This window comes from Trichosurus vulpecula, chromosome 4, assembly GCF_011100635.1.
Source record: "Trichosurus vulpecula isolate mTriVul1 chromosome 4, mTriVul1.pri, whole genome shotgun sequence".
Classification (NCBI taxonomy): Eukaryota; Metazoa; Chordata; class Mammalia; order Diprotodontia; family Phalangeridae; genus Trichosurus; species Trichosurus vulpecula.
In genome coordinates, this window is record NC_050576.1 from 40,203,367 (window position 1) to 40,231,313 (window position 27,947).

Here is a 27,947-nt window from a genome sequence, read left to right on the forward strand (position 1 = left end):
TGATAGCAGTCAGAGATGGAAGTCATCTGCCTAAAGAATTTGCACTGTGAGATCCTGGGATCTCTGTTTGTCCTTGAAGGATAGGCTGTTTTTGAGGTTGGCATTAGAAAATGCTTTTGTTGAAGCTCTCACATGTGGTGAATAATTAGGCATTTGCTGCATTTCTCAAACAATACACTCATACATTCACTTTAGGCTCTCATTTTAAGCTTAGGGAGTTAGCAACAGAAAGATTTGCTTTCGGTTTCAATTTCCCCTGTCGGTCCCACCCTTTCCTTCTTACCATAAATAACAGAAGCAATGTGAGAAGCAAAAAAGAGAAGAGAGGGGAGGACAAGGAAGAGCACATAAGGGAAGAGCTGAGAGAAAAAGCAAACGTGCGAGAGCGTCTGTGAACAATTTGACCAGAAGCCTCCTGTAAAAGGTAAGGCTTATTTGCCAGTTTTCTCCTCTCTTCCTTGCATCTTTTCCCTGGAGCTTGAAAGTTAGTCTTAGGATTAAAACCCAGTGAGAAGGGCCAAGGAGGCAGCTTGAATAATACACGTTTGTTTGGCATTGATTTATCCAAACAGTTCCCTCTGGCCTCAGCTACTTAGTCAGAAGTCTGACACTGGTCCCTGGCTGTGTGCTCTGGAGACACTGCAACTCATCCCCTTTAAGGCAGTGGGAAGTGCTGAGGCTGACAGGGCCATTCTACAGATGCCATTACTTAGAAGACAGAGCAAGACAAGTTAAAAGAGAAGGAGATGAAGTGATGATATAGGAGAGCTGGCTTCTGGTTCTAGCTCTGTCTCTTCTAAATTGTCTGATCCAGGCTAAATCCTTTAACTTCTGTGAGCCACAGTTTTGTCATCAGCAAAAGTGGAGATGAAATGATATGTGTGTGTGGGGCACGGGGGAGGATGGGACCACATGATTTCTTGGGGTCTCCTAGGGATGTGAAATCTATGATTCTCAGTCTAGTAGAATGGAAACCACATTAAAATTGGATTTTCAGCATGTAGGGCCTAGATTTCTGTCATCTAAGCAATCTCAGTGGCAGGGGCATTTGTACTTATTGGGAGAAGACAGAATGTATAAAGTTCGAAAAAGCCCCTGGATCTACATGAGCCCTGGAATTGTATTGCTCAGGAACAGGGCAATGTGAGTTCCCAGAGTGCTCTAGGGAGACTGTAGTTGTCAGCTAGGAGACAAGTGCAGAGGAAATGCAACACATCCTCTTTACCCCCAAAGCTGGATGGATCTCTCTGAGGATGGCCCTGATCCTTCCTAGGTGGAGCCTGGGGCACAGGCAGCAGGGATGACCCCCCTCTCCAGGTCCCCTTGGGCTCTGTGGGCTCACTGCTCTTCAGCAGGCTGCTAGGAGAATGCTGGGAGGACTGTCAGGACTTGGCTCCAACAAAAGGTTGGATTCTACATGGGGAAATTGCTGCTTGAGCAAGACGTGTTGGTATTGTTCAGTCATTCATCCATGTCTAATTCTCCTTGACCCCACACACTAGTTGTCCATAGGGTATTCTTGGCAAAGATACTATAGTAGTTTACCATTTCCTTCTCTAGTGGATCGTCTGTTGTCAGCCAGTGCTCACTACCATCACAGCAAGACTGTGATCCAGGAGGCAAAGAGGAGATGGAGCTACTTCATTAGGAGCAGTCCAAGCTGCACCTTAAGAGAATGAGTAGGGAAAGCACAAAGAGGAGTAACACTGGCTGGCATCTGAACTACCCTGTAAGGTTCACTAAGTGCTTTACAGAAAGTATCTCATTTAAGTCACACAACGACCCAGTGAAGTAGGCACTTTGCTACTGTGCCCATTGCACAGATGAGGAAGCTGAGGTGCAGAGACATTAAGTCCATGGTCACCCAGCTGTGACGCATGGCTGACAGGATGGGAGCCCAGCTCCTCCTGACTCCAGGTCCAGCTCTATAGCCAACTTTCCACATGGCCTCAAGAAGTCTCATGTTAGGGGATGGCATAATTTGCTACTTTTCTTGTCCTCTCCTGATCCAGAATATCCAGATGCTGGCTTTTTCAAATCCATCAGAAATGGGGAAAGTCTCCTTGCACTGCTCCCCATTGTCTAATAGGCACTATATCTTATGAGATCAGGGTTCACACAGGGGGCTGCCTACCCTCCAGGTATGATACAGTGAAGGCTGCCTTGGTTCAGGTTCTGGGATGTTCCAGGAGTAAAGATCCACAGCCTATCTATGTTGGATCAGAAACCCAGGGAAACCATCTACAAAAGACAATTCTACTATTTCTGCAAGGGTTGGGTTGATCTGGGGATCTGGCCCCTGGGGCTGTATCACCCCAGAGACCTCACCTGAGGCTGGCCAGAGTCCCAGACATTGTCAGAGCAGCCACTAAGGGGCTGGTTCTGGATTCCTGTAAGGCAGTCAGAATTTGGGGTTCTTGTTCTCTATCTAGAAAGGGGGTGATTTCCACCAATGATCTCTGTTTGTCTGGACCTAAGACTCCTTTGGTATAATAATCTCCTAGGGATGAAACTCCCTCTACCAATGTAGGCCTACAACTGTACTGTGATTTAAACCTTAGAGAGCTCCATGGACCATGGGTAGGTTATTTGACTTACCTAGGGTCACAAATTCAGGTTGCACCGGAGAGAGTATTTAATCTATGTCTTCCTGACTCCCAAACCAACTTTTTAATCCACTCTGGCATGCAGTGATTAAGGACAGTGCTCTGCCATAGTCAAACTAAAGAGCTCCTTGATGTTCCCAAATTCAGAGGAAAAAGTAAGAGTTAGGAAATAAAAATGGAAGAGTAATCAGAAACTTCAGGGTGGGGTAGGGGAAGGGAAGGGAAGGATGGACAGAAATCATCCCAAAGTCACTCAGGCACCACTAAGAAGGGACTAGCACCAGACGCTAATAAATAAACCATTTATCTCAAAGTATTTGCCTGATACAGTCTCATATTATCCCTCCCTCACATCACTCATGACCATGGCCACTGTGGACCTAGACCAACATAATGTGAAGGGACATGATTATTGTAGCAGGTAGAATCTTGCAGGGTGGGATTTTCAAAGATTGGGAATATTTTTCCTATGTGACAGCACTGGGGATCAAAAATGAAATGACAGTTGACCAGCAATACCACTTCTAGGGCTGTACCCTAAAGAGATCACACCAGTGGGAAAGGGACCCATATATACAAAAATATTTATAAGAGCCCTTTTTGTAGTAGCAAAGAATTGGAAATCAAGGGGATGTCCATCAATTGGGGAATGGCTGAACAAGTGGTAGTATACGAATGTAATGGAATACTATTGTGCCATAAGAAGTGGAGAAGATATGGACTTCATAATAACCTGGAAAGACCTACCTGATCTGATGCCGAGTGAGTGGAGCAGAACCAGGAGAACATTGTACACAACCACAGATATATTGATTCTGTGATGACTAACTCTGATAGACTTGGATCTTCCCAGCAATACAAGGCTCAAAGACAACCCCGAAGGACTCATGATGGAGAGAGCTATCTACACCCAGAGAAAGAACGATGGAGTCTGAATGCAGATTGAGGCAAACTATTTGCTTTTTTTTCCTCTTTTTTGGGGGGGGGGTTTGTTTCTTCTTCCTCATGATTCATTCCGTTGGTCATAATTGTTCTTTACAACTTGACTATTGTATAAATAACTTTAATGGGAAGGTATATGTAGAAGATATATTGGATTCCATGCTGTCTTGCGGGGGAGGCAGGAAGCGAGGGTGGGGAAGAAAATTTGGAACTCAACAACATGCAGAACTGATTGTTGTAAACTAAAAATAAAAAATCTTAAAAAAAAAAGAATGAGCTGACAGGATACCTGGCCCAGACAGCTCAGTGGTGCAGTGGATAGACAGCTGGACCAGGAGTCAGAAAGACCTGTGTTTAAATCCTAGAAGCTGCCTCAGTTTCCTCATCTGTAAGAATGGGGATGATAATTGTACATACATCCCTGATTTGTCATGAGGATCAGATAATATTTATAAAGTGCTTTATAACTCTTACGGCACTACATAAAGGTAAGTATTATCATTGCCATTAATAACATCATCATCATTATCTGCCATCGCCAGTTCTGTGTTCCTAAGAATAGAATTTACAACAACAGAGTGTCCCCTCTTCTGCTGTTACTAATATCTGACTCACCTAGGCAGTCTTAATTGAGGATTATGTGAATTCAGCTTCTTGATTTCTTTCTAAGGGGCTCCTCTGCATTTACAGGTGACCATGGCATCAGCAGTACCCATGGAGGCCCCCATATCTATGGTAGAAAACAGGAATGGAGAGCTGATGGTAAACCAGCAAGCCCTACAGATTCTTATGACCATTACTAACCCAGTGGTGGTGGTAGCTATGGTTGGTATGTACCGTACTGGAAAATCCTACCTGATGAACAGGCTGGCAGGAAAGAACACAGGTAAGTGGAGTCCTGGCTTCCAGGAGTCTGATTGTGGAGCGTACTCTGCCACAGGGTTAGAACTGCTACAAGGCATGTCTGAGACTTAATGAAGCTTTAAAAGTTGGCCCCTTGTTTACTGTTCCCTTCCGGACAGTACACAAGCATTTATTAAGGGCCCACTATGTGCTAGAAACTCTGCTAAGTGCTGAGGAGACAAAGAAAGGAAAATTCTGTCCCTGCTACCAAGGAGCTCACAGTCTAATGAGGGAGACAGGAAGCAAACAACTGTGTACAAATGAGACCTATACAAAATGCATTGGAGATAATCATTAGAGGAAAGGCACTAGCATTGAAGGGATCCAGAAAAGTTTCTCCCTTAAGTTTAGCTGAGAACTGAAGGAAAACAGGGAAGCCAAAAGGCAGAGATGAGGAGGGGAAGCATTCCAGGTGGGAGAGACTGAGTCAGGTGCTGGAGTGTCCTTGAAACACTTAGATCTTACACTGTAATACTTGTGAACTAAATTGTTCCACAACAAATACCTTTGTGACATGGAGACCCAAATGCTCTAGCATTAAAAGTGTTTGCATTTTTTAAAAGTAGAAAAATGTCCCCTGGCTGCCTGTCTCCTAGTGGCCATGTACTCCTAGCTTTATATCTGCTCAGGATTATTGCCTCTAGCCTACATTATGTTGGTCTGAGAATGTGGCTGTCAGTTGTTCCCGTGATCAATCAGAGCAGCCAGATCCCAAGAGTGAAACATTTTCCTCATAGTGATTGTTCTCACAGGATCATCAACTGAGAGCAGGAAGGGGACATCTAATTCAATCATCTCCTTTTACAAATGACAAAATTAAGCCCCAGAGAGCACAACGCCCTGTGTCACACAGTGAGTAAACAACAGAGGCAAGATCTGAACCCAGGTCTTGTTATTCTGAAGACAAGGCTTTCTGCACTATTCCACATTGTGACTTACTTTCTTTGTTGGTATATTCAATGGAGCCCTGCAGAGTATCAACAAATTTACCTTTAGAATCTTCCCACCTCACCTTTCCTCCCCTACTTTATTAAGCACTACATGCCAACTACTGTGCAAAGTACTGACGATGCCAGTAAAAAATCAAGACAGCCCCTGCTCTCAAGAAGCTCATAGTATAATGAGGAGCTAAGGCACACACAAGGGTTCAGTTTGAAGTCATGGAAGGGCCCAGTGCTACTAAGGGTTCTGCTGAAAATCAGATAGTAAGGCATCTCCTCTATGGCTCCTCTGTTGATTAAAACCACCCTTGCAAAGCCATTGGTCAATACCAAGGATTGTTTTGGGGGTCTTCACTTGCTACTGTGGCTACTGAAGAAATAGAGGCCTGCCACAGCACCTGCAGAGTCAGGAGCCACATCTAAGGGATTGTTCCCCTGGACCATGGCTGCCTGGGGTGGGCTGGAGTCAGGACTGCTATCCAGGGTGAAGGAGATGCTGTTGTTTTCAAGGCTCTGAAACTTACCTGCTGCTAAAAGGTGATGCCAATAAGTGGCTGTTGTTCAGCTGTTGGTGGTGGTGGGGACAGATTCACATCTCAAAGGGGCTACTTCCCAGGACAATGGCTGCAGGGGCCAGGCTGCAGGCAAGGCTGATGACTGGGGGTTAAAGGCACTCCTCTTCCTAGGGGTTTTGGGAGAAGGGACTGAGCAATCTCTACAAGATCTGAAGGGAGGGGATGATCAAGATGATGGTGGTGATTTGATCCTTCTGCTGTAGCGTTGTTGTCAGAATCAAATGAGATATCTGTGAATTGCTTAGCACTGTGCCTGGGACACTGTAGGCATTTAGTAAATGCCTGTTTCCCTTGCTTTCATCTCCCCATTAGAGAAAGGTATTGTGAATTCATGTAAGGACAGTTCTTAGGTAACAACTTACTGAGTCAGAATAAAACTGAAGCTGGCTTAATTCTAGGAAACCATCTCATTTCTGTGTGTGTGTGTGTGTGTGTGTGTGTGTGTAACTGACCTGTGGTCCCTTCACAGTAGAGACTTTCCCTTCTCATGTAGATCAGCTCTTTCTCTGTCACTCCAGGTCTTTCCTGGGGGCTGGGTTGGGGAGGGGCACCCAGAGATTCTGTGACTTGCCCAGGGTCCCACACCTGTCCTGTGTTCTTCCTTGCTTTCTACCAACACTCCCATGATGCACTCTTCTGGGCTGCTCTTCCTTCTCTAAGCTCAGGTTTGTGGAGATGGTCTAAACTGTTTGCAGCCTTGGGTGTGGCTGATACTGCTAAGAAAGGTGATGTCTCTAGGCACACCTGAAGCTCTCACTGATCTTGTTTGCCACCTTTACCATAAATCTGACCCCATGAGTCTAAGCTCACAGTGCTCTGGGTAAACTGAATGCATGCATTCCTATGCCCCTAGCTGCTAATGTTTGATAATGTGGGACTGGGAACCAGGAAGCCCTGAGTGTGAAAGCTGTCTCAGCTACTCACTGGCTTGTGGTCCAGGCCTAGTAATTTACCTCCCTCAGTCTCAGTTTCCCCCTCTGTGACGTAGAGATAAAAGAAACACCTAGTTCACAGCATTCCTGTGAAGGCAGAAGGAGAGAACACACATAAAATGTGCTAGATAAATGTTAACTATGATCCTTGTTCTTATTTTTTCCCCACCGAGGAGCTTCCCATCTCCTCTCTTTAGGACCTAGGAGTTTGTCTGTTGCAGCCTCTGGGCTTCCTGCCTCCACTGGACCCTCATGTCTCCCCCTTCCCTTGCAGGCTTCTCCCTTGGCTCCACCGTGCAGTCTCATACAAAGGGCATCTGGATGTGGTGCGTCCCTCACCCCAGCAAACTTGACTATACCTTGGTTCTGCTTGATACTGAGGGCCTTGGAGATGTGGAAAAGGTAAATTAATCAGTGACATTCTGCTCACTGAATTCCCCTCTCTAGCTCTCCCTGACCTAAGAAGGAATGACCTCTTACACTTGGCAGGCCTGTGTGTGGGTATGACAAACTATTGCCAAGAGATGCTTGTGCAATGTATCTATGGGGTGACCAAGCTGGATGGGTCCTGGCTGCATCCTGGGCTCTGGGATGCTGCCATCATGTTGAGGAAGAAGGCCATGCCATGTAAACATGAAGGACCCATCACAGCATCCTACTACTCTCCTTGTATCAAGGACTTCCCCAAAGTTCCAGCTGCAGAAAAAGATGGGCCAAAAGAGGAAGCTGACCGAAACCCCAAGATGAGGCTAGCACAGACCTCAGGTCAGACTGACTGTCTGGGAATCCCAATCTTGCAGGCGGTTCCCATTTCTTTAAAAGGCTTCTGAAGACCCACTTCTGAACTTGATCCTCCAGGCTGTAAATTCACCAGTGAATAAAAAAGACCAGTCTACCTATTAGCAGGCATTTGCTAAGAACCTACTCCCTGCTGGGCTCAGGGGACAAAAATACCAAAGTCACCCAGTCCCTGCCTTCAAGGAGCAGCCAGGGGACATAGTGGCTACAGTGCTGGTCTTGGGGTTGGAAAGATCTGACTCTGGAATCTACCCCAGACAGTCATGTGCTGTGTGACCCTGGGAAAGTCACTTGAACTCTCCCTAACTCAGTTTCCCCATTTGTAAAATGGGGATAAGAATAGCACATACATCCTAGGATTATTATTGGGCTCAAATGAGATCATCTTTCTAAAATCCTTTGCAAAGCTTATAAACGAATGCAAGGCAATGCCCAGCTGTGAGCTATTGGCAGGGTGTACATAACAGCCAGGGAAACTGATGATCCCCTAATGCATCCTATAATGTCTGATTCGTGACTGCTTTATTTCATGTGGATATTCTTGTTCTTTAGGGTTTTTGCAAATGCAAGGGCCCCACAATTCCTTTGTCAGAAATTGCTGAAATTGCTGGTCAGAGAATGGGCACCTGTAGAGAACCATCTCTGTGTGTGGCTATGCTGGCCTGCTGAGGCCCCATACACTTTAGCATTACATTCCTTGCCAGGTTTGCCTTCTCCCCATCGAGGTCCACATTCATTGGTACAACATCTAGGGGAAATCGTGAAGTCTTAAGAGGAAAGGTCCTGTTGTCCTCCCCAAGAGGACCATGACCATGCCAAGTCAATTAAATGTATATATATATATATATGAATTGAGCAAGTAGTATGTGCCAGACACTGTGCCAAGTGCTGACGATACAAACAAGAAAAGGAAAGAAAGAAAAAGAAGCTTACAAATTAATGGAGGAAGACAAAAGGCGGCTGAAAATGGAGGAGGGGGAAAGAGGAAAGCCTGTGCAGGGGCATGATACTGCATGGAGTCAAAACTAAGCAGAGCTGCTGATAGAAAATGGAGAGTTACCTGGAAAGTTCTGATCTGAACCTCCTCTAAAAGAAGGCTTTGGGAGGCATTTACTGCTGCACCCTCCAGCCCTCCAATCAGAGCTGCTGATAGAAAATGGAGAGTTACCTGGAAAGTTCTGATCTGAACCTCCTCTAAAAGAAGGCTTTGGGAGGCATTTACTGCTGCACCCTCCAGCCCTCCAATCAGAAAGGAGAGGCAATTGAGGGAGCTGAGAAGGTGCTGTCAATCAAAAATTCAGTCAACCAGCTTGGTGATTAGATTTCAGGTGATCAAGTGATTCTGGGGGAGGCATGATGGGCATGATGGCCCCTGCAGTCCAAAACACTGATGGAAAATGGAGAGATTAATTACCAAGGTCCTTTCCCTTGGCAATGAAAAAGAGCTTTTTAGAAGAGTTTTTAAAATCCCCTCAGCACCCTAAGACTGCTCTCACGTCAGTTGCTCTTGGCAATTTTTTCCCTATCACTATTTCTTCTTATGTCCCCTAACCTGCCAAGATTTCTCTATGTTTCCAAACTTCAACAATGACTGAATGAATTTGTACCACCCACAGTTCTTCATCTAATAGAATCCACACCCTAGTAACAGATAGAACAATGAGCCTTCCCACCCTACATCTGTTACCTCATCTTCCCCGTTATCACCCTAGAATACATGGAAACTAGAAAAAAATGAATATTACACATATTCATCAACATGGGACCTTTCCCATACAAAAAATAAAGAAATCAGGTAGACCCCTTTTGATGGTAGTACATATCTGAAGTGCCAGGCAATCTTTGTTGCTATAATTCTCGCTGGCCATCTGGGAGCTGCAAACCCCAACACACACAAACACACACACACACACATACACAGAGAGAGAGAGAAAGAGAGAAAGAGAGAGAGAGAGAGAGAGAGAGAGAGAAAGAGAAACAGTAATCTAGAACCCAAGTAACTGTTGGGTTTTCTCTCAGGTGCTTCATACCGTCTTCACCTCTCAGCAATAGATGATCTGGAATTTCAGGCTACAATGCCACCCAGATAGCAGAGACCTAACGTTCACAAACACAAAAGTAGAGGAGAGTGAATTAAATAAGCACAAAGTGGTTTAGTTGTCAAGCTTGGGAAAACACGAAAAGCCCTCTACAAGGAACTGGCACATAGGCTATTGCTTGAAGGAAGCTAAGGGTTCAAAGTGGCCCAAATGGGAGAAAAAGACAGAGAAAGAGAGAGAGAGAGAGAGAGGGAGAGAGAGAGAGAGCGCATTCAAGGCATAGTAAACAGTCTGTGAAAGAGCATGAAATACTTAGCATATAAATAGCCTGTGAACATAAAATAGAGTGACACTGGGAAAGAGGAATTTGTATTTTATCTTACAGACAATGGGCAGCCACCAGAGTTTCTTGAGCAAAGGAGTGACATGGTCGATCTACACTTTAACATAAAGTTTGTCTCCTTTCACACACTATTGGGCAGAATTTAACACTGTAAGTTACAAGGCCCAACCCTTCAATTGTCAATACAATTATTGATCTAGATCTGGAAAGGACAACAAGGGGATATAAACTAATCTCTTCTTTTACAGAAAAAGGAAGGGAAACCTGGGAAGATTGTGAAATACATGTAGTATTTGAATGTGTACTGAACAAGAGCCTTTCACAGTCTCTGTTAGTCACAGTTTCTGCAAAGTCTTTTTATTTACTTGTGTCCTCTCTGGGGATGCTTCCCCAGAAGATTACAAACTAATGGAGGAAGACAAAAGGCAGCTGAAAATGGAGGAGGGGGAAAGGGGAAAGCCTGTGCAGGGGCATGATACTGCATGGAGTCAAAACCAAGCAGAGCTGCTGATGGAAAATGGAGTCACCTGGAAGATCCTGATCTGAGCCCCCTCTAAAAGAAGGCTTTCAGACGCAAGCTTGGTCCATCTAGAACCTAGGAAGAAATAACTGTAGGGATTTTAATTTCATATTCTACTGTGGAGTGCCCAAACTCTCCTTCTTTCCTCTAGTTGCCTAGAGGAAAGTCACTACTCTGGGTGTCTTAGTTCTTTTGCTACATGAGGTTGAGCTCAATATTTCTCTTCTGTGCTTTAAAAATTCTGTGTAATTGATCAAGCTAAGATGAATGAATAAGCATTTACTGAGCACTTAGTATGTACAAAGTATTATACTGAATGCTAGAGAAAAAAAAAACCAAGACAGTTCCTGCTCCCCAGGAGGTCACATTCTAATGGGTGAGATGATACAGGGGAGACTTCAGTTCCAAGTCAGATAGAGCAGTCTCAGGGTCCCCCTTTAGGGTACAGAGGCAATGCAGTGGGTATTGCCTCTTCTTTAATGTCATTGCCACTAATAAGATCACGTCAGTTTCTGCTACTGAGTTGCTTAAGAATGTCAAGGATTTGGGTAGCAAAAACATTCTTTCCTTAATCTTCAGTAGTTGTGGATTCAGTACCGAAAGAGGCATTTACAGGGAGGTACCCAGGTATGATGGGAGCTGGAGTTGGGCTGCCAGTAGGATTGGTGATCTGCCCTTTCCAGGCCTCTTAGACCTGTCTGCTTATTGGTGGAAGTTGGGGTTGGTGGTGCCAAAGAAGGAGAATCCTTTATCTGAAATGGTTTCTCTCTTCAATGTGATCATTCCCCAAATAATCCCTTTGGTGTCCAGGATGGAAGGTGGTTCGATTGTCGAGGTGTCATTGTTATTCCAAGAGGCAGAGCAATCTTGGTTTCAGAGTCCAGGGCAGTCTCTCCCCAAGTCTTAGGGGAGCTGGTGGTTAATAGGGTGGGGAGAGTTTGTTGCCTGACAGAGTCTTCCTCCTGTCTCTCCCTTGGGTGTCTTACTTGCTTGGTGAAACTGAAAGAACAGGGGGGTTTTATTCCAGAAACTCAAGACTGGTTCAAAATGATGAAAACTATCAGCAGAACTGACCATCTCAATAATAAAACCAACATAAATCATATGATTGTCTCAATAAATGCAGAAAAAGTCAGTGACAAAATACAACAACTATTCTTATTAAAAACCACTAGAGAACATAGGAATATGCTTACCTTAAAAAGATAAGTAGTATCTATCTAAAACCATCGGTAAGCATTATCTGAAATGTCAGTTAGGTAGAAGCCTTCTCACTCCAATCAGAGATAAAGCAAAGATGACCATTAGCACCCCTATTATTCAGTATTGTACTTGAAATGCTAGCTATAGCAATAAGAGGAGAAAAATAGATTGAAGGAATTAGAATAGGAAATGAGGAAACAAAACTATCACTCTCTGCAGATAATATGATGGTATACTTAGAGAATCAACTAAAAACCTAGTTGAAATAAATAACAATTTCAGCAAAGTTGAAGGACATAAAATAAACCTACATAAATGGTCAGAATTTGTACATATTACCAACAAGTCCTAGAAGCAAGAGATAGAAAGTGAAATTCCATTTCAAACACTGTAGACAATACAAAATACAAAAATGAGATTAGACAATACAAATGGGATTAGATAATTCAAAAATACAAAAATGGGATTCTACTTGGCAAGACAAACACAGTAACCATATGAACACAATTACAAAATACTTTTCACACAAATGAGGTCAGATCTACACAACTGGGAAAGTATTAATTGTTCACAGATTGGCTGACCCAACATAATAATAGGAAAGGCTTACCTAAATTAATCTATTTATTCAGTGTCATACCAATCAAGCTAACAAAAAGTTATTTTATAGAGCTAGAAAAATAATAACTAAATTCATCTGGAAGAACAAAAGGTCAAGAATATTAAGGGAGTCAATAAAAGATAATGTGAAAGAAGGTGGTCCAGCCTTGCCAGATCTCAAACTGTATTATAAACTGGTAATGTTCAAAACAATCTAATACTGGCTGAGAAAAATAGTGGTGGATCAGTGGAATAGATTAGGGATACAATACATTGTAGTAAATGACCATAGCAATCTAGGACATGATAAACCAAAAAAATCCAAGCTTTGGGGACAAAAACTCATTATTAGACAAAAACTAAATGGGGGTGGGGCCTAGAAAGCAGTATGGTAGAAACTAGTTATAGACTATCAACTCATATTGTATACCAAGATAAGGTCAAAATGGGTACATAATTTGCATATAAAGGGTGACACCATAAGCTAATTGGGAGAGCCTGAAATACTTTACCTATCAGATCTGTGGATAAGGGAAGAATGTAGCACCAAACAAGATATAGAAATCCTCACAAAATGTAAAGTTATATAAAATTAAAAAGATTTTGCATAAACAAAACCAATGCAAGCAAAATGAAAAGAAAAGCAGAAAACTGGGGACAAATTTTCTGTAGCAAGTATCTCTAATGAAGGCCTCATTTATATATATATATATATACATATATATGTATAGGACTGAGTCAATTTTGTAAGAATACAAATCATTCCCCATTCCCCAATTGATAAATGGTCATAGGATATGAACAGGCAGTTTTCAGACAAAGAAATCAAAGCTACCTGTAGTTATATTAAAAATGCCCCAAATAACTATTGAGTAGAGAAATACAAATTAAAACAACTCTGAGGTACCACCTCACCCCTATCAGATTGACTAATATGACCAAAAAAAGAAAAAAAAGTAAAATGATAAGTATTGAAAAGAATTTGGAAAAAATTGGGACCTTAAGGCATTATTGGTAGAGTTGTGAACTGATCCAACCATTCAGGAAAGCAATTAGGAACAATTAGCAAAGAGCAATCAAACTGTGCATAACCTTTGATCCAACAATGCTACTACCAGGTCTGTATTCCAAAGAGATCATAAAAAGGGGAAAGGACCTACATGTACAAAAATATTTATAGCAGTTCATTTTGTGGTGGCAAAGCAGTGGAAATTAAGGGCATGCCCATAAATTGGGGAATAGCTGAACAAATTGTGGTATAAGAATGTGATGGAATATTATTGTGCTAGAAAAAATGATGGGCAGGTGGACTTCAGAAAAACATGGAGAGGCTTACTTGAACTGATAGGAAGTGAAGTGAACAGAACCAGGAGAACACTGTACACACTAACAGCAATATTGTACTGTGAATGACTTAGCTAGTCACAGCAATACAAAGATCCAAGAGAATCCTAAACAATTCATGAAGAAACATACTATTTGCCTCCAGAGAAAGAACTGATGTCTGAATACAAACTAAAGCATACCATTTTTGTTCTCTTTTTCTTCCTTTCTTCCTTCCTCTTCTCTTCATTCTTTTTCAAAAATTTTCTTCAAGTTCTCTTGTACAAATTGAATAATGTGGAAATATTGTATATGATGGCACATAACCTATATCAGATTGCTTGCCATCTTTGGGATGGGGGCAGGGAGGGAGCACAAGATAGGATTTGGAATTGGAATCTTAAAAAAACAAAGGTTAAAAATTGTTTTAACATGTAATTGAAGAAAAATTAAATATTATGTGCAAAAAGGAAAATGAATGCAAAAATAGGCTCCAGCTTTGCCATCCTTGATCTTGCTGTGATTGGCTAGATTAGAAAGTCAACCAGATAAAGTATAGACTGAAATATAGAAAAATAGAAAGACAGAGAGATAGAGAAATCGAGGGATAGATAGTTAGATAGATGGATAGACAGATAGATGGATAGAAGGACAGATAGGGATAGACAGATAGATAGATAGATAGATAGATAGATAGATAGATAGATAGATAGATAGATAATCTTTTAGGCATAGATTCTAGGCAATGACTTAGACTATAATCTCAGGTCCCAAACGTAAGACATCAAATCTTTAACAATTGAGTATTCCCTGACTTCACTGTAACCGACCATGGACTCTAAAGGTTATACAGTGTCATCGATGAAGGGTTGAATAATAGGCTCACTGACATAATCTGTTTTGTAGGGTGACTCCAAGAATGACTCCTGGATCTTTGCCCTGGCCATCCTGCTCAGCAGCACTTTTGTCTACAACAGCATGAGCACCATCAATCACCAGGCCTTGGAACAGATGCAGTATCCTTTCATAACTTCAGAACATCCATAACATCTTCAATACTAATTTCCCTCACCAGGATAGATGATAAATTATCCACATTTTATGATCTTACAGGATGAGTTATTTTGCCCATAAAAACCAATCACTAGGTGACCAACATTTTGGGGTCAATGTCTCCAAATGAAACTGGCTGGTCGTCACATGACAGCCTGGTACCAGGCCCACAAATAAAGCTCAGGACGGACCCTGGTTGAGCTTGCCATTAGACATCAATATTCCACTTACATCTTCAAAAATTCTGAAATGTCTCAATCATTCCAGCTTTCCCACTGCCTTATTACTTCCAAGTCTCTTCTTCTCCCCTTTTCCCCATCTCACATCACCCATTTGTCCCTCTACCTCCCATCCTTCACCCCAATCTCATATGAAGACGTGGCTCCTCTCCTTACCAAAGCAAATGCTTAGCATGCTCCCTTGATTGCAACTCATTCTGTCTTTTCTAACAGGTTTTCCTTTCTATCATCCTTGCCCTTTCACTAATGTTCAATCTCTGCCTGATATTGGCTGCTTCTCTGTCACTTACAAAATCAGTCATGTTTTCCCTATTGATGCTATCAACTGTTTCAAAAAGCTACAATCCTATTTCTCTACTTTCCTTCCTGGCGAAACTCATGGAGAATGTTGTCTGTAGTCAATGTCTCTGTTTCCTTTCCTCTCACTCTCTTCTATCCCCAGTGCAATTTGCATTCGGACCTCATCCTTCAACTGAACCTGCTCTATTCAAAGTTACCAATAATCTCTAAATTACCATATCTACTGGTCTCTTCTCAATCCTCATTCTTCTTGACTTCTCTGCAGCCTTTGCCAATGTGGGTCAAGCTCTTGAACTCCTTGGGAACAGAGACCATGCATTTGCCTTTATTTGCACACCTAGCACTTAGAACACTATCTGATACATAGTGGACATTTAATAAATACTTCTTGACTGGCTGGCTCAGCACAAGACCTTGTTGTCTACTACTATAGCAATCAGGAATCATAACGAGACCTGGGTTCTCACCAAGTTGATTAAAGAAACATCAAGTTGACCAGAGACTTCCCTGAAAAGCCCTTCCTTTGCCCTTTTACATCTATGATTGAAATCCCATGAGTACAAAAGGGAAGGTGGGGGAGGGAACTTATAAGACTCACTGCAGGGAAGGAAAGATCCCACTGGTAAAACTGAGAACTGATGATGCTGGTGGATGTTTCCTTTTCCTTATCCATGATCTTAGATATGTAACAGAGCTGACAAAGTTAATCAAGGTCAAATCCTCACCTAATGCTGTTGGAGAAGACTCAGCAGAGTTTGCGGGCTTCTTCCCAGACTTTGTGTGGACTGTGCGAGATTTTACCTTGGAGCTTAAGGTAGATGGACACCCCATCACTGCAGATGAGTACCTGGAAAATGCCTTGAAACTCAGTAAAGGTAATTTATTAGGAATTAAGACTGGGCCATGAGTGGCCCTTGACAATAAAGGTGGAACTAACACCAAATTTTTTCCCTTTCTTTGGAGCTTAACTGTTTATTCCTGGGGGTTATTTTTGCCAGCTTCTGTGATGGGTTTTTCTCATATGAATTTACAAAAGGACAGAGATATGTTTCTCCATGTCCTGCAGTTGGTTGGTGAGCATGGAATTTCAATGAAAGGGAATGACTTTATTTAAGGGTTATTTCATTCAGTCCAGGGCATAGCCTGAAGAATTCTTCCTCCCTAGTAACAGCATAGACCTTGCGCATAACAAGAGATAGATAGCCATATCCTTGAGAAGGCATGTTGTCCATCAAAATGGGAGGTCTGAGGCCCTGGGTTCAAATTAAACCTCTGATGCTTACTGCGCATGTGACTATGGGCTATTTGGGCATTTAATTTCTCTGAGCCTCAGTGTCCAAATGTGTAAGATGAAGAGTTTGGACCACAAGATCTCCAAAAACTCTAGCTATATATATATATTAGCTAGTGAGGACAGAAGTTTTCTCCCTTTGAGAATTCTAGAAAACACTGGCTATGTCTCTCTCAAATATATCTTGCTAATCCTAAAGATTTCTGACTGACCTCAGATGCTCCCATTCAGCCCTGTCATTGCTCCAGTAGCCTTTCTTCTAACACTTCACAAGGGGCTATAAATCTAACTATACAGGTCATCAATTATGCACTATTTTCATTGTAGGCTGGTAACTCCTTGATGGCATACAGGCAAGGATGCTGATCTCATTGGAAATCTCTCTAAATCATGTATGGGAATGAGTTCCTTCAATTCCAGTCAAAAGGCATTCATTAAATATCCACTCTACCCAAGGGACTGAGCTAGGTGGTCAGTATACAGAGACAAAAAGGCCTACCCTCAAAAAGGTTACATGCGAGTGGGAGAAAACGTGGGAAAGATAAGTGAGTAAAAAAATATACAAAATGTGGGAAGAAAGGAGATAGAAAGGACTAAAGAGCCACGGGGATCATCAAAGGCATACTCTGTAGGAGGTACTATCAAAGCAGAGGGCTGCAGAGAGTTACAGGTTCCAGGAGGAAAAGGTGACAGGGAGAATGGACAGTCATAGGAACTCATAAGCCAGAAACACGAAAACATCATATTCAGAGAACCAGGAGACCAGTGTGATTCAAATAGAGAATGGAAGGAGAATACCATGAATCCAATCTAGAAGGATTAGAACCAGGTTAGGAAAGGTTTAATATCAAAGGATCAGGTTTGAATTTGGTCCCAGAGGCATTAGGCAAGCACTGTACTAGCATCTTGAGGCAGACAATACCATAATCAGACTTTTTCATCAGGTATATCAGGTTGGTAATGTGTGTGCAATAAGTAGGAGAGAGGAGGAAGTGGGGGCTGGAAGACCAGTTAGGAGGCTACTGTAAAAGTCCAGGTGAGAGGTAATGAGGACCTGAGCTCAGGGGAATGTGGGGGTAAGCAGATAGAAGGCAATGAATTCAAGAGATGTTATGGGGGTAGAATGCAACTAACTGATTATGAAGGACATGGGTGAGAAAGAAGTGCTGAAAATGGCTTCTGAGACAGTTTCCTCTCAATGGCTAATTCTTTTTGGAATGATGGAATTGTTATTAATTTCACACAAAGAGCATTTCCGTTTATTATAGCCCTCAGCTCTCAGGTCCTTTTCATTTTAGGGAGCCTCAATTCTCTTTCTACCTTATCTATAATTACTCCAATAATTTGCCAAGTTCTATCTAAGCATATCTCAACTATGAATCTGTGAGAAGTTCCATTGAGATTTGGGGAAAATTCATCTTCTCTACATGTTTTTAGATGTTTCCTATCACAATATCATAATACATTATCCTTACAAGAAAATGTTTGATTTCTAATAATCTCTCCCTCAATCAGTTCAGTTTTTAAAATTCTGTGTCTATCATTCTAACTTAGGATTGGATGGATACATGAAGACTTGAGTACAGCAATCACCAGTCTCCAGCAACTTCATCATCCTCTTGTTCCAGGCCTGTCCCTTAGCATGATCTCTGTTTCCCTATCTCTCAGGCAACCATCCCAAAGTTCAAATGGCCAACCTTCCACGAGAGTGCATCAGAAAATTCTTTCCAAAAAGGAAGTGTTTCATATTTGACCGTCCAACAAATGATAAGTCACTCTTAGCCCATCTTGAAGATGCCCAAGAAAGCCAGCTGGAGCCTGCATTCAAGGACCAGTCAGACAACTTCTGCTCTTACATCTTTTCCACTGCAAAACCCAAGACCCTTAGTGGGGGCATCATAGTCAATGGGATTCGTGAGTTTTATTTTCTCTACTACATACTTGATTGGGATTGGATATGTGTTTTGTTTCTTTGTATGTGTACAGGTATTGTAAGATTTTTGTTTTAATGTCCTTTTGGACTTGGTTTTCATTGTTCTTGCTTCCCTAGCTTTCAGTTTAAAAATGCCTAGGCATATGCACTCAGAGACAATGTCAGTGATCTTTGGTGGAGATTAAATTAGATTGAATTGAATTAGAGAGGAACCACAGGTGTAGAGAAAGTCCATTGCCTTAATGCTCCAAAGGTGAAGTGGGTGGATTTAGCAAAGTTTAACCCAGTGACTTTGACTTCTATTTCTGACAATATTGTAGAGCACATTATATAAGGGGATGGTTTGTAAGCTTTAGGAAAGAAAAGCAGTGGTCACTAAAATCCCGCAGATTAAGCAAATTTTCCTGTTTACTGTAACTGGATTGATGTAAGTCAGAGAAATAGTAACAACTTAACAGAGATTTCAACAGAATATTTAACAGTGTGTCATGCTATGATTATGAACAACATAGAGATATAAAAGAGATGGTAATACTGTTAGGTAGATTCACAACATATTAAATGACTGACCCCCAAAATAGCCCTTAATAACCTGAGATCAAATTGAAGGGAAATCTATAATGCCATGCCTCAGGTTTTTAGAACATTCTCAATAATGTTGGCAAAGTGAAATATAATACAATGAGAATGGTGATCCAAAGTGCAGATGGCATAGAGCTCAGAAGAACAACTAATACATCGAATGAAAGAAATGAGATACAATGTTATCCTGAAAGAATAAAACAATGATTCTAAATGAATGATGGAAACTAATAAGAATAAATGCAAAGTTTTCCATTTGGGTATAAAAATCAACTTACCTAGAGGGGAGGGGAAATAGAGATATAAAATAGTTCTTGGGGAAAAGATCTGCAAAACAAAATATCAAAAACACAGTTACTCAATGCCTTCATTGCCAAGAATGAGCCAAGTATTTGGATCCAGTTAGGCCACATCTGGTATTCTGTGTTCAGTTCTAGGGACCTCAATTCAGGAAACACATAGACAAGGTCAAACATTTCCAGAAAATGATACCTAAAGCCAGTGAAAGGACTAAAAATCACACAAGAGTAGACCTATGGAAGAAGCCTTCCCCTTGACCCCAGAAATCTAAATTTGCAGAAATGGGTAGAATTTGGTAAGAGGTATATTTAGGGGTGATCAATAACCGAGACTTCCTAACCATTTAAATTGTTAAAACATAGAAAAACCTGCCTTTGGTTGTCATGCTCTCCCCTTAAGTCAAAATTATCCAGCTATGATCAGAAGCCACTTGCAAAGATTACTGTCAAAGAGATCCTTGGTCAGGCATGGTTTCCACTAACTAGATAATTAACACTTGGATCAAATTGAATGAAGGTTGCTCTCTGCCTCAACTTCCATTTTGTCTATCAGGGTTGGGAAAGCTGCTGGAGACTTACGTGAAGACAATCTCTAGTGGAGATATTCCCTGCCTGGAGAATGCAGTGTTGGCCTTGGCTCAGACTGAGAACTCAGCTGCTGTGGAAAAAGCTACTGAGCATTATGTAGAGCGGATGGTCCTAAAGGTGGTCTTCCCCACAGAAACCCTCCAGGACCTGCTAAGCCTACATACAGACTGTGAGAAAGAAGCTATCTCAGTTTTCATGAAGCATTCTTTCAAGGATGACACACACAAGTTCCAAGAGGAACTGGTGGTATGTCCTCTCACTTATTTATACTTCTCTGCTTACTTCTCTTTTCTGAGTAAAGCCTAGAGACTGGGCAGGCTCTTTCCAGACTTTTTGACCTTGGGACCTGTATCCCCAGTTCATGAGAGAACAACCTGATTTCTCTAGAGAACAAGAGACATGGAGGCCTAAATCTCACTTGCCATGAAAAGATGCTCCCTCTTTGTGACACACTGAAATCAGCTGATTCTTAGAAGACAAAATACCAACCCACACACATATTTACTGAATAGATGGTATCATGGTCCCTCAGTGCACACTGCAATTTTCTGAAGCTCACAGACGCACTCATTTCTACAAACCTTCCCACCACCAGCACCCTTGAATTCCTTCTAGGAGCATCTCCTGCCAGTCCAAAAGTCTTCTCAGTCTTAAAAAGCCTGGTAGCACTCACTTGGCACACACCAAAGGGAGAATCATTATGGTAGACTTTCAGGACTGACAGGGACACAGAGGATCATTTTGAGAGTGAGGACTTTGGTCCCCAAAGAGGATAGGTGACTTGTCCATGGTCACCTAAACAGTAGCACATTTAAAACCAGAGCCCTCTCAGCTCTCAGGTCAAAATTTTAAATTTTATTCTACCACACTATCCATCTTTCCAGAAAAACAAATGCAGGTAGACCTTCTGTCAACAGTTTCTTTAGAATCTCTCTCCCTCCACAAGGAAATAGGGCACTTTGATAGCCTTTGAGGGATCATGTCAATCATTATCTGTTATTATCATTTCTTTTATGTTGCTTCCTTTTCCCTGATTGTCTTTCTCTCCATCTCATTGGCAGAAAATCTTAGAATCCAAGAAGGATGATTTTATACGTCAAAATGAGGAGGAATCAATCAAATATTGTCAAACTAAGCTTGAATACCTCTCAAAGACCCTGATGGAAGCCATTCCTCAAGGCACCTTCTCTGTGCCAGGGGGTTACAAGCTCTACAGGAAAGAAAAAGAAAAAATAATGAATGATTATCACCAAGTTCCCAGGAAAGGGGTAAAGGTGAGCAAAGACCTGGAGGCCAGCAGGGGTCACACTGCAAGGATGGCTCCATTGATCCTACTAGCCATTTGAGCACTGACTTTCTCCTACCAATAACCACCAAGAGGAGAATGTCTAGACACTGTTGACTTTTTAGTTCACATCTCACCTGGAAGTTCTTGACAGAAATCTCTACTTCCAGGCTAGAGAATATACTGTGGAATTTAGGAAGCTATGCATATGAGGGCCATAATAGGCTAGGCCTGATGCAGGCTGGCCTATTATTTCAGGTTCAAGCTTGGAATGAAATGTGATGATCATAGCTGAACCTCCTTGTGCTTTGGCCTTTTGGGACTTTTGGTACCGACAGGTAGGTCACAGGAATGGCCTTTGTGTTTGGTCTTCTGAGTCAATCATGTCCCAAAAATGTTGTCAATACCTTTTAAGGAAAAAGATACTCTAGCCTATATAGCAGATATTGCTCCTACCACAGAGGGTTTGCCCTTCTCAGCATCTGACTTGGTCTGGGGGAAATTTTGTTCATCTGTCTTGTGTGTTTGTCCAGGCAGACGAGGTCCTCCAAAGGTTTCTACAGTCACTGGCCATGACAGAAGAATCCATCCTGCAGACAGATCAAGCTCTCACTGAACAAGAGAAGGCTTTAGAAGGTACAGGGAGCTGGGGTGTGATGGTTTAGTCATGCAGGGGATTTGGTGGGTTTGGAACCAAATTCTCCCTAAGGGCCTCAGTGTGACATGAAGATTTTACTGAAATACTGGGATTCTTTCTTCTCTACTGTCCCAGTCCTTGCTGGATTTGTAAAGAGCAACTGTGACAACAACCAGCAGGTCAAAGAGGCTGCTCCCCCAGACTTCTTCAGCTCTGCTTCTCTGGGTCTAATGAAGAAAAAAGAGATTTAGGAATTTCCAGTCTCCTTCTCATAGTCAGTTTGGGTTCTGAGTTCAGGAGAAAATATCATGTGTCATTGACCTCCAATGACTCCCTAATACTTCCAGGATTATATATAAATTCCTCCATAATTCCTTCATAAATTACTTCATAGATTCACCCTTTCCTACCTTTACTGTTTCTTATACCTTACTGCCCTCCATGCATGCTATGTTTCAGCAACATTGACTACTTGCAGTTCCTCAGACACAACAAGCCATCTCTGATCTCCAGGTCTTTCCATTAGCTGTCCTGATTCCATTAATACTCTGCTTCCTACATAACCCTTAGCTCCCTTTTAGGCTCAGTTAAAATCCCACTTTCTTAAAGGCTTTTCCTGGGGGTGACCATGGCATCTATGCTGGTGGAGCAATAGTGGGATGTCCCTGATATCACAAAATGCCACCACAAAGCCTATGTCACCACCAAGATGGGTGCTGCTATTTGCTGGGTGCCGTCTGCCTACCACCTTGTGTTTGTCCCACGTGAATCATCTGCTGAAAGAATATTAAGGGTTGGGAAATTTATGTTTTCCATGGCTGCCATAGGTGCCATATTTGGGATCACTTCCTTTATCAGTGCTGAAATGTGGGAAAAACCAGATGACTCCCTGAACTACTTCTTTGGAGGCTGTGCAGCAGGCCTGACCCTCAGAGCCCGAATGCCCAGCTATACCAGTGGGACAGCAGCATGTTTGTACATGGGCGCCAGCACTATCCTTTTGAAGTGGGGCAAACTGGAGGGTTGGAAGCTGGCCAGCAGGCCCAAATCTAAGACAACAATGTCTTTGTCAGGTGTTTTGTAAAAAAAAAGATTGATGTATAGTAACTCTGCTCAGCGTTTCCCCACACAATTTCCTTGTTCTCCTCTGATATTAAATAAAGGTTAGAACAACTTGAAAAAAAAGGCTTTTCCTGTTCCCCCAGCTTTTAACATGCCTTCCTACCTTCCACATTCATTTCCCTCCCATCCATTCTTACATTTTTGGAATCTACATAATTACCATTTCTTCCTTTAGAATATGAAGTCCTTGTTTTTAGCCTCTTTTTATGTTGGTCTCTCAGGTGCTTAGCACAGTGCTTGGCCCCAGTAAACACTAATAAATGCTTGTTGACTGACAAGAGATGAAAACTAGCCTTACCTGATTTAATCTTCCCATATTTTCTATTCCATCAAACAGCTGAACAAGTGAAAAGAGAAGCAGCCGAGAAGGAGAAGAACTTGTTGGAACAGCAACAAAGGGAAATGCAGGAGAAGATGAAAGCTCAGCTGAAAACTTATGAAGAAAACGTCAACCAATTGACAAAGAAGATGGAGGAGGAGAGGATCCAGATCCTGAGAGAACAAGAAACGATTCTGGAAGATAAGCTAAAGGTACACAGGGTTTGGGACCAGTGCCTATGCTGAGGAAGCAACTGATGTCATGGCAGGAAAGGGATGGCCAGATGGACAGGAGAGGCAAGTTTGCCTTCATGTGAATTAGCATGGCAGAGAGCAAAGGACTCTGGTCTTTTCATCAGAAGATCTAGGTTTGAGCCCTTTCCTTTTCTCCTCCTCCTCAATTTTCTCTCCTGTAATATAGGGTCAATCACATCTGCCTCACTGAGTGCACAGATTGTCGTACAGATCAAATGATTTTTGTGTCACTCATAGAGCATCACCGAGCTCCCACAATGAGCTGGGCAGGCAAGACTATTCCAAGTTCAAATTATTCTACAGGTTCTCATCCTATGACATTCAAAGTTCACAAGCTCCTACCAAAGTTTGTATTTCTCTAGTTAACCAGCAGGCACAATTAGTTTAAAGTAAAGATCTAATTCCCAGAGGCTTCTCTGCTGCATCCCTTTTATACAAGGCTGACAGCTTAACTTACAATCATCAGTCCAGAGAATATCCCTCAGTGTTTTTTTTTTCCCCATAGGAGATCCATTAATTTCTCTGAGCCTCAATTAGAATGGGCCTTTTCTCTCCAGGAGATTGCAGAACCCAGAGACCAAGCTCTTTGAAACAAAGATCTGGGCCACCTCAAATAACTTATACATTCTGGCTTAAGGCTATTTTTGGATTCTATTTCCTGGTCAGCAATCTCTGGTATTATCTCTGCCAGGAGCCTCTCTGCCTTGAGGTCAGAAAATTCTGGCTTAACTTACATTGCTAAATTTGTCATAGATAGCATCTGATAATGGATATCCTTTCTGAAAATTGTAGAGGGATGAGTTCAAGGCCCTCCCCGCCCCTGCCCCAGTGTGTTGATGCCCAAATCCTTGGCTCTTTCCTGCAAATGTAAGAGAGAGTGAGCTGGCCCTGTGCCCTCATTGATGGAACTAACTACAGTAAGAAAATTTTCCTCTACCAGTACAATCAGCAGCAAGATGTAGGGATTGTCCTAGAAAATTCCTGAGGACACTGAGGAGGTTAAGTGACTTGTCCTGGGTCATACAGCCAGGATGTATCAGAGATATGAATTGAATTTAGGACTCCCTGACTCTAAGGCTCTGGACAAGGCCATGCTGGCTCGTACAAATGAGAGGGGGCCAAGAAAAACATAGGAGCAAATGCAAGCACAAGCGGACAAGGCTATTGTGTTCTGCATCAGGCACATTCCTGGCCTTCTGTATGTAATTGTGATCGCAAAAATCTTTCATAACATCTGTTTAAAAAAAAAGGCTTCACAACCACAAAGTACCATGAACCTTTCAGGTCCTGTGATTAGTACTTCTAACACCATAGCACACAGAGGGAAACCTCAAAGTGAACTGCTTTGGATTTGTCACCGCTCCCCCTACTTCTTACTGAACCCCCCAAATTCACATCAAAGCCTCTTTGTCCTCAACAAAGACCCTAAAAATATCCAAGCTGTCTGTGGGGTCATCTTCAATCCTAAGAACCATGGACAGTGCAAGTTAATTCCACAGTCCCCTGGGGTTTGGGGCTGCTAGGATGATGCCAAGCATCCCAGACTGAGTCAATTGTACCCTCCTACCTGAGCCCACAACTGGGGCAAGAACATATCCCTTGGCTGACCTGGTTTCCTTAGGACCATTATCAGTAAGCCCTTACCCAAACGGCTATGGGATAGAGTAAGTCCTGCCTGAAGTCCTGGAATGTGGACAGATCCAGTCTTGTCTATTAATAGAGACAGGAGATATTGATTCACATTTGTTTCAGTATTGACCAGATGATCAAGGCACCTTGATGTTGACTGGAGCCCATCCTGGTTCACTCCAATACATAGTATTTTATACCCTTTTTAAAACATGATGTCATCTGGACCACTCAATCATGAATTGAGAATATTGCTGAAGATGACAGCTAGAATTTTACATATCACTTCAAGGTTTACAAAGCAAACATTATCTCATTTTTACCCTCACAACAATCTGGGGTGTTAGGAGCTATTATCACTTAAGGAACATGACTCCAGTCACAGTAAGTGAGTGTCAGAGGCAGGATTCAAACTCAGGTCTTCCTGACTCCAAGTCCAGCACTGTACCACCTAGCTCTCCCTTTTAGGACCATGGTTCTAACCCAATTGGCCTCGTGTTCAGCTGTTACAGATTTTGGCATTGGCCCTTCTTGTCTCTAGTAGTGGGAAAGTAATGTGTCACTGTAGAGAATGTGTAGCCTCTAGATGGTTTTTCTCACTACCCAGAAATGTCCCTTGAGGAGAAATCCCCTGTGCCTTTTTCCCCTCTTCTAATCTACTCAGGGGTCACATCTTATGCAGGAAACATGTATAGAATTGCATGGTTCTTGGTGGCATGGGAATTAACCAGTGTGCAATGCTGTTGTGCTTTTGCCTTCTCTTAGGAACAAAAGAAGCTGATGGAGGAAGGGTTTCATGCAAAAGCTGAAGAAATGAAAAATCAGATGAAAGAACTACAAAAACAGATTGAAGATACTAAGAGTAGAAAGACCTCTGTGTGGTCCTCAATTTTACATAATTTGGGCACTGCATTGATGGTCCTGTTACCTGGTGTAGGAAAATTATTAGGGTTCGGGATGAACGGATTGGCTGAATTGGTGCAATAACCAAATGGGTTTAAGTTTCTCAAAAAAAGTTAAAGAATATATTTGCTCCATCTAATAAATCATTGCTCTGAGACTTCCTTACACCTGTGTGTATGCATGAATACGTTTGTGTTTTTCTGATTTGAATTCACCTAAATATTAAAAAGTAAAGCTGATGTTCACCAGACAGGATAAAGAACATCGGAGGAAATTCACATGAAGAGCATCCACTTCCTCAGTGTCAGTGAGATGAGGCTTCATTCCACTAAGTGAAAGACTTCTTTTCTTTAAGGCAAATGGTCTGGAAGGCAGAAAGCTTGAGTTCTCACCCTCCTTTGGATGGTTCAGAGCATTCAGAGCTTGAAGGAGCCTGAACAGTCATGGGATCTCACTGCCTCAGCTTACACATGACTGCTTGGTGGTGCGATGAGTGGGACAGGACTGAAGTTCAAATATGGTTGCAGATACTTACAGGCTGTAGGACTCTAAGAAAGTCACTGAACCTCTCTTTGTCTCAGTTTCCTCTTCCATAAAATGGGGATGGTAACAGCACCAACTTCACAGCCTTGGTGTGAGGATCAAATGAGCAAAACTCTTTGGAAATCTCAAAGTGCTATGTGACAGCTCTAGGGATTAAGAATAAAGTGTCAAGACATCTAGTCTAGGCATCTCAGTGGTGCAGTGGATAGAAAGCTGGGCCAGGAGTCAGGAAGACCTGTGTTTAAACCTTGGAAACTGTCTGCCTCAGTCCCTGATCTGTAAGAATGGGGATAACAATTGTACTTACCTCCCAGAGTTGTGTGAGGATCAGATAATATTTGCAAAGTACTTTGTAACTCTTATGGCACTAGATAAAGATAAGTATTATCATTGCTATCAATATCGTCATCATTATCTGCCATCGCCAGTTCTGTGTCCCTAAAAATAGAATTCTACAAGTGCACAGCATCCCCTCTTCTGCTGTTATTGATATCTGACTCACCTAGGCAGTGTCAATTGAGGATTATGTGAATTCTGCTTCTTGATTTCTGTCTAAGGGGTTCCTCTGCATTGGCAGGTAACCAAGGCATCAGTAGTGCCCGTGGAGGCCCCATATCTCTGGTAGAAAACAGGATTGGAGAGCTGATGGTAAACCAGCAAGCCCTACAGATTCTTCCATTAGTAAACCAGGGGTGGTAGTAGCTATTGTTGGCCTGTACTATACTGGAAAATCCTACCTGATGAACAGGCTGGCAGGAAAGAACACTGGTAAGAGGAGTCCTGGCCTCCAGGAGTCTAATTGTGGAGCGTACTCTGCCACAGGGTTAGAGCTGCTACAAGGCATTTAGGCTTAAAAGTTGGCCCCTGGTTTACTGTTGCCTTCCAGTCAGTCCACAAGCATTTGTTTAGTGCCTCCTCTGTGCTAGAAACTCTGCTAAGTGCTGAGGAGACCAAGAAAGGAAAATTCAATCCCTGCTCTCAAGGAGCTCACAGTCTAAAGGGGGAGATGTGGGGAGCCAGCTATATCCTGTTTAGGCCTCTTAGACCTCTGCAAGGCAGGGTCGATTGAGAATGGGCCTATGCATGGCAAGGCCAGTTTTAGGATAAAAAGACTTGGCAAAGAAAACCTGCCTTTGTAGCTGATTACCCACATGGGAGATGACAGAAATGTTTCAGCCTGGTTATCTATATGCGAGAGAACATAAGTATTTCAATTTGGTTAGCCTTGAGTAAAAATAGTGTCTC

General features: G+C 42.4%; 1 protein-coding gene across 2 annotated transcripts; it reads left to right on the forward strand.

Moving 5' to 3' along the window:
• The first annotated feature begins 306 nt into the window (after positions 1–306).
• On the forward strand, positions 307–26,326 carry LOC118848799 (guanylate-binding protein 6-like). Of its 2 annotated transcripts, XM_036757820.1 has the most exons (11): positions 307–424; positions 4,239–4,434; positions 7,174–7,301; positions 14,632–14,741; positions 15,999–16,192; positions 18,277–18,522; positions 19,976–20,256; positions 21,072–21,284; positions 21,829–21,931; positions 23,392–23,585; positions 26,022–26,326. In XM_036757820.1, the coding sequence occupies exons 2-11, from the start codon at positions 4,245–4,247 to the stop codon at positions 26,241–26,243; spliced, it is 1,881 nt and encodes a 626-aa protein (XP_036613715.1). In that variant the 5' UTR covers positions 307–424; positions 4,239–4,244; the 3' UTR covers positions 26,244–26,326. The 2 variants fall into 2 exon arrangements, with proteins under 2 accessions (XP_036613715.1, XP_036613717.1); XM_036757822.1 differs by lacking the exons at positions 307–424; positions 4,239–4,434 and adding an exon at positions 4,734–5,303.
• Positions 26,327–27,947: the final 1,621 nt, after the last annotated feature.

What these genes read in the sequence shown, in the direction of transcription:
- LOC118848799 (XM_036757820.1), top strand. Translation starts at nt 4,245, where the DNA reads ATGGCATCAGCAGTACCCATGGAGGCCCCCATATCTATGGTAGAAAAC. An exon ending in CATCATAGTCAATGGGATTC is followed by an intron (nt 18,523 to 19,975) that starts GTGAGTTTTATT and finishes TTTGTCTATCAG; the next exon opens with GGTTGGGAAAGCTGCTGGAG. An exon ending in TTCTGGAAGATAAGCTAAAG is followed by an intron (nt 23,586 to 26,021) that starts GTACACAGGGTT and finishes GCCTTCTCTTAG; the next exon opens with GAACAAAAGAAGCTGATGGA.